Source organism: Motacilla alba, chromosome 5 (assembly GCF_015832195.1).
Source record: "Motacilla alba alba isolate MOTALB_02 chromosome 5, Motacilla_alba_V1.0_pri, whole genome shotgun sequence".
NCBI classification, from domain to species: domain Eukaryota; kingdom Metazoa; phylum Chordata; class Aves; order Passeriformes; family Motacillidae; genus Motacilla; species Motacilla alba.
This window is the reverse complement of record NC_052020.1, coordinates 55,216,008-55,222,007: the sequence shown is the minus strand read 5'-3', so window position 1 is coordinate 55,222,007 and position 6,000 is coordinate 55,216,008. Positions and strand designations below refer to the sequence as shown.

The window sequence follows — 6,000 nt, the reverse complement described above, 5'->3', positions numbered from 1 at the left end:
GAAGGACCTTCCTTCCTTTTTTCTTTCCATTTTTTTTTTTAAACTCATGACAATTGTCCCTCTTGCCTCAGCCAGGTTTGCTCTCCTCTGTGAACATCCCAGAACTGCAGCAGCATTTCTCCAAGCAGCAGCAGCACCCCTGCCAGGACCCAGCAGAAGCTGAGTCACAGCCAAGCAGTGAAGGAAAGCAGTAAAACATCCCCTCCTCTGAGCCCCTGCAGGTCTGAGGACTCCACTCATCCACACTGAGACTGGAACGGCCCCAATATCCCAGTGGAAGCACAGTGGGACAGCTCTGCTCCAGGCTGGCAGGGACAGGGATGTCCCCACCAGGAATGCAGCACCTGAGGCAGTCTGGGGGATCCAGACCCAAGACAAACCCAACATCTCCCTCAAGAGAGCCAGGCAGCCTCGTTCAGTCACTGCCACACACCTCCCTGTGCTGCTGGAAAGGAGCATCTTCTCCTCACCCCAGTATGAACACAGCTACATTAATCCAAGACTCCACAGCTGATGGCTTCCACCCATTTTAAAACATCGTTCGTAACTTTTAATAAAATCACGTTCAACAAGACAAAAAGTAGGTTAAAATCACATCATTTTCCTGTTTGCACTACTAATAGCAACATATATGAACACCACCACGTAGCACAAAACTGCAGCATATCCCTTTTACAGAGTCAATCCACAGCAAATTTCCATCTAGAAGATAATTTCATGATTTATACCCAGTCTTTCCCATTTTCTCTTCAAAAGGTTTGTTCCAAGATTGTACACAAATTTAGCACTTTTAAAGCAAAACAAACAAATCACCTAAACATTTCTTTGAAAAACTGTATTAAATCAAAAGATTACACAGGATAAGGAAAATCAGAGAAAGAGCAACACAACAGGCAATGAGGCCAGAACACAATCAAGCCCAAGAAATACTGAGACAGGTTTGTTTCACAGCAAAACATCTCTCAAAATGAAACTATCAATAAATTCCAGACTGTACTCACATTTTTTTCCTTTTTTCATTGTAAATATTACACGTCTTTAGAAGGACACAGCTATATTACAGTTTCTTAAAAACAATAAAAAGGCAGAGAGTAAAAATTCAGATCAGCAGCAGCATCTGGTATAGTTAGTACAAGATCAAAACAGACAATGGATGTGTAACTCACTGAAAACCTCCTATAAAAAATACTGTCCTTGGCTTTAAAAAAACCACCAAGATTAATGGTTTGACTAATATTCAAAATATGCAAATGGCATATTAATCAAAGTCCCTAATGCAAAAGACTTAGGGGCTCAAAATAGACTTTTGGTGTGATCCCAGTTCATTTCACCATAATGCCCAGAACATGCATGTGCTATATTTAAATGTTTCCAAGTAGAGACAGTTACCAGAATGAATGATGCCACGCTGCTGATCTCTGAGGTCATCAGCTAGGCCATTTAATCAGTTTTGTTTTGTTTTTTTTTTTCTCAGTGCAGCTTAAACACATGCAGAAATCAGCACAAAAAGGAAGTTTTAACCACTACATCTTCAGTGTAATTCAAACAAGTCATCGCACTTGCAAAGCAAAGCAGTGCTTTACATTATCCCCATCCTTACATTGTCTTTACGTTTACCATTATCCCCATCCTCGCTCTTTGAGGGCTCCTGGAAAGATATGCAGACCACAGCACAAGGTGCCATGCATGCTGAGAACAAGCAAGCAGCAAACCTCAGGGCAGCAGACAAAAACAGATCCCCATCCATGTTCCCATCCAGTGCCTCACCCCCTGCAAGAGGTTTTGGGTGGGCAGGATGTAATTCCACACGCCAGTCAAAGGGGTGGGAAGATTTTTTTTTTTCCTAGCTGGTTTCACAAGACCTGATCAGCAGATCATATACAAATACAAACAGTTAATATTCACAGAGCAACTTCTTGTACCTAATTATTAGAATAGATTTAACATCATTAATAAATATATAAAACAACATGATAAACCCACAGACAAAACACATTTCAAAGGTCAGCATTGACTGAGATATTCAGACGATTTGGTCCAGGCTTAAAGCACTGAAGAATTATAAGCAGATAACAATGTGAGCGTTAAGAACAGGCTCACAAAATACAAACTCAAGATCAATTTAAACATTCTGCAAAGGCTCTAAACTGACCCTAGAAGCTATTTCAAATGATCTTCAAATGAAGGCTCTTGCAGCCATTGCATATTTGAGAATAAGCTCCTTCACGCTGTCTGTATCTCGGCACTTTATCTAGATCAGCTGCAGAGCAGGCATTCCCCAGCACACAGAGGTAAACATCTGTCCCAAAAGATGCTGTCCTACATTTCACACCATCCCGTGCTGAAAGAGGACATTGTTCAGTCAGTTCTTAAAAGTCTTGCTCTGGGAGACAGAGACCAACATGCTCTCTCCAAGATTCTCAAACCTGTCCCTTTACCTCTCCCTCTCAGTTCTGCCTCTGAGAAGGAGAGGCAGCAATCCCCTGTCCCACAGTGCTGTTCTGAGGCTTGATTTCATAAGGTGCTTTTGCAGAGTCTCAGAAAAGGCACTACAGCAGTGCAGCTGTTGCAATGTCAGAAACACGGACAGAGGTGAGCGCCCCGCGGCCTCTCCCGAGACACCGATGTGCAAATCCAGAAGGGATGAGAACTCCCGCTAGGTCACGCTCCTGCAGCCCCATCACAGCAGCTCTGTTTTTCCCCATAGCTCTGAAAAAGCCTCACATTTTCCCCATAGCTCTGAAAAAGCCTCACAATTACTGGGGTGCCCCATTCCTCAGGCTGTCTCCAGGCTCCATTTGCTCCAGCGGGCCAAACTCAGGGTGTGTGGCCAGGGACATCCTCTGCCCTCGGAGGGTGTGAGCATTCAACATCTCCAGCAGCAAGTCATACACTGGCACCACGTTTTTACACTTCATGCTCAGGAGATGCTCCATTCCCTTGTTACTGTGCAGGAGAACAGAAAATTTCTCAGCAGTCTGATTCCAACAGTGCAGAGAAGAAAAACATGCTCATGGTTTCAAGAGAGTCCCTTTTTAAATTTGGATTTAAGAGGATTTAGCTGCTGTGGTCCCTGAGATCACTTACCACTACCAACAGTAACAACATCCCAATACTTTAAGGCTGACTAGTCTACTATTTAGAGAAGCAGGTTTTGTTTGACACTGTACAAACCCTTTCAGGAAATAATTCAGATGTATCGACCCTATTGAAATGAAAGGAAAACCTCTTGGATGCTGTAAAGGTGGGAGTCCCCATACTAAAGCTTTATGCAAAAGGGGGATTTACTACATGCAGTTTACTAAAGGCTGCCTACCTCTCCTACCTGCCTGAGTAGGAAGACCTAATTACTCAGCTGATTTCAAGCACTTTGTTTACTCTCTGCATGTCCAGTGAGAGGATCTTGCAGTGGCTGCAGACTTTAGAATAATCTTTCTGTTATGCAGTAACATACAATGACAGCTTGCTAGCTTGAACACTCAGTGCTGTATCATGGTTTGGACTAAAAATGTCTATTGCCATTGCAGCCACACATATTTGTACTCCAAATGCACTCGGGGTTTGGGGTTGAGATCTAAGGGTGCTTGCTCAACACTAAATCCATCCCAGTGGAACTAGCAGCAGACAGCCAGCAGCCAGCTGAGCTGGTGAGTGAGCTGGGAGGGGGGCAGTGCTCCCAGATAAACAAGGTTCTGCAACAGTTCAAGATTTATCAATATATTAATGGGCAAAAAGAAACTGCAGCCCCTCTCCCACACTCAGCTCTCAATTATTTCCAGAACAAAGTCTAATTGAATGACCAGCACCAAGCAACCTAAAGGAGACAGGACACAACAAGCAGCCTCCAGACTTTGGCTGAGGGAGACACAGCATAAAGGATCTTGGCTTCATGAGAAAATGTAAAAATTTCACAGAGATTTGTGATGTTTGTTCATGGAATGCCAGAAGAGCTTCTGCAAAGCTGTGATGTGGAGTCACATCACAGAGCACAAACCAGGTGATGGCAGAGATCAGAGCCATGAGACAGGTTCAGCTCTGGCTGGTGCTGGAGCTTTTGCAAGGCCAGCTCTCAAACTCAACTGACTGTTAAAAGCTGTCTTTCAGCACCATCAGGTCCCTGCTGCTGCCCTTTGCTCTCCCAGGCAGTTTACTGCAAAGGTGGCCATCCCCTTTTCAGGGTCCCTATAGATGTGCCCAGCTCTCCTTTGTGTGCTCCAGCCTGGTCCCAGGACATCTTCCCTGGACACACAGTCCAAAGTCAAGCCATGAGACAGCTTAGTCAACAGCTGGCCTCTGGGTTAACAATTTAAAATGACAAACAGATAGAAAATCAAAACCTCTCCTTTTGGGATCCTCATTTCAGTCTGCTGGACCACAAGCAGAGATGGATCTCTCAAGGAGGTCCAGGAACTGGAGCCACTTCCCGTGGAATAAACAGGAGCCTGACATTGCTGTAGCATGAGCCATTTGGTAACAACTCTGTGGCTCCACGTAAAAGACAACAAATTTGGTGTGGGAAAAACATGGTCCCCAAAATCCACTTTGCTCTACTAAAGCCCACACTGCAGATCAGTTTTGGAAGAGATTTTCATTTTGAATGGAAGAGTTTTGATGGCTGGATGAAAGGCCATCTGAAAGGCTCAGTTTGTGTCATTGTTAAACATTTCAGGCAGACACATCATGAATAATTTAATTTAATAAAGTTAAGACAGCATTTTCCTATCATCACATCCTTGAGTGCCAGCAAGCACTTGAGTTTACTGCCTGTTTTGTTGTGCTGGGAAGGAAAGCCTCACAGTGACAGAGGTGCAGAGCAGCGCCAGGATTCCCTCAGGAGTGCTCTGGAGTTCCAGCCACCTCTTTCTTTGCTGTAATAAACAAACAGTAACACAACAAGTGTTACACACGCTCTGCAAACTGTACCTGGCGTGTCTGACGTGGGAGAGGAGCATCAGCAAATTGGCCAGGCGAGTGGTCTGCTGCTGGGAGGGGATCCCACTCTTGGCAATAACCCACACCAAAGCCTCTGTGACCACGTTGAGCAGGTGGTGCAGCTTCCTGTTGCTTTCAGGCTCCTCTGCTGACAAGGGGAACATGCCTAACCAGAGAAGAGGAAGAGATATTTGCTGCTAGTGAGGAAGAAAAAAAGCTGCAACTGTAAATTTTTAAAATATGTAATATTTCAACAAAATTAGAGAAGATACATGCCCTGACACCCTCCTTAAGACTGTACAAGTGATGCTCTGTATGCCACATCAAGCTTGAATTTGATGGCCCCATCATTTGTAAAGTGAGAAGTTCTTCCAAATCCTCCCAAGACTTGTTGCACATAGGCCCTGCAGTCAGGTCTTGAAGTCCTCTCCATTCTCCAGGGTTTTTCCCCCTGTACCTTGTTTTTTGTATTATTATGAACTATAATATTATGTTTGTTCTAATCCCTTCTTGTTGAAAAAAACCTTTTTCCCCGAGTATATAATAGGGAGGAAGAGAACACCTCAGTGACATTGCTCAGAGTGACCCAGCTGGTCATGGTCTCCCTACAGATCACTAAGGGTGTCATAACACAGCAAATATCTGCAGTGAGAAACCTTGAAAGTCAGCAAAACCAAAACAAAACAAAAAAAAAGAAAAAAATCCAAACAAAACAACAACAAAAACCCCACAAAAATGAAATTTAAAAAAAATAAGAAGGAAGGAAAAAGAAGAGGTTTGGGGGTACGGACAAGGAAAAAAAAATCATCAATGAGAAGGTCTGGAAACACACAATAACATTATTGATAAAGCAGAAGAGACCTGGGACAAGGGAAAGAAAAAAATCTCAACAGTCCCTCCAGAGATACCTATGGAAGGACAGAGCTCCAGAACACCTTGAAAATTAGGGGCAAATGATTAATTTTGTCAAGAAAGGAGAGTAGAAGAAGAGAATAGACAAATCTTTTGAGACATGAAGTTTGAAGAAAATATGGGTGATGAATGTGGAGTTTGGTTGGGGGGTTTTGG

At 43.6% G+C, this 6,000-nt stretch overlaps 1 protein-coding gene across 3 annotated transcripts in view; it reads right to left on the bottom strand.

The window, feature by feature from the left end:
• Positions 1 to 1,458: 1,458 nt before the first annotated feature.
• ESR2 (estrogen receptor 2) overlaps positions 1,459 to 6,000 on the bottom strand; it is a 41,033-nt gene continuing 36,491 nt past the window's right edge. For all 3 annotated transcript variants that reach the window (XM_038138482.1, XM_038138480.1, XM_038138481.1), the window contains exons 8-9: positions 4,924 to 5,098; positions 1,459 to 2,946 (exon numbers count right to left, since the gene is read on the bottom strand). In XM_038138482.1, the coding sequence (XP_037994410.1) occupies positions 2,757 to 2,946; positions 4,924 to 5,098 (365 nt within the window). In that variant the 3' untranslated portion in view covers positions 1,459 to 2,756. The remainder of the gene's footprint in view (positions 2,947 to 4,923; positions 5,099 to 6,000) is intronic.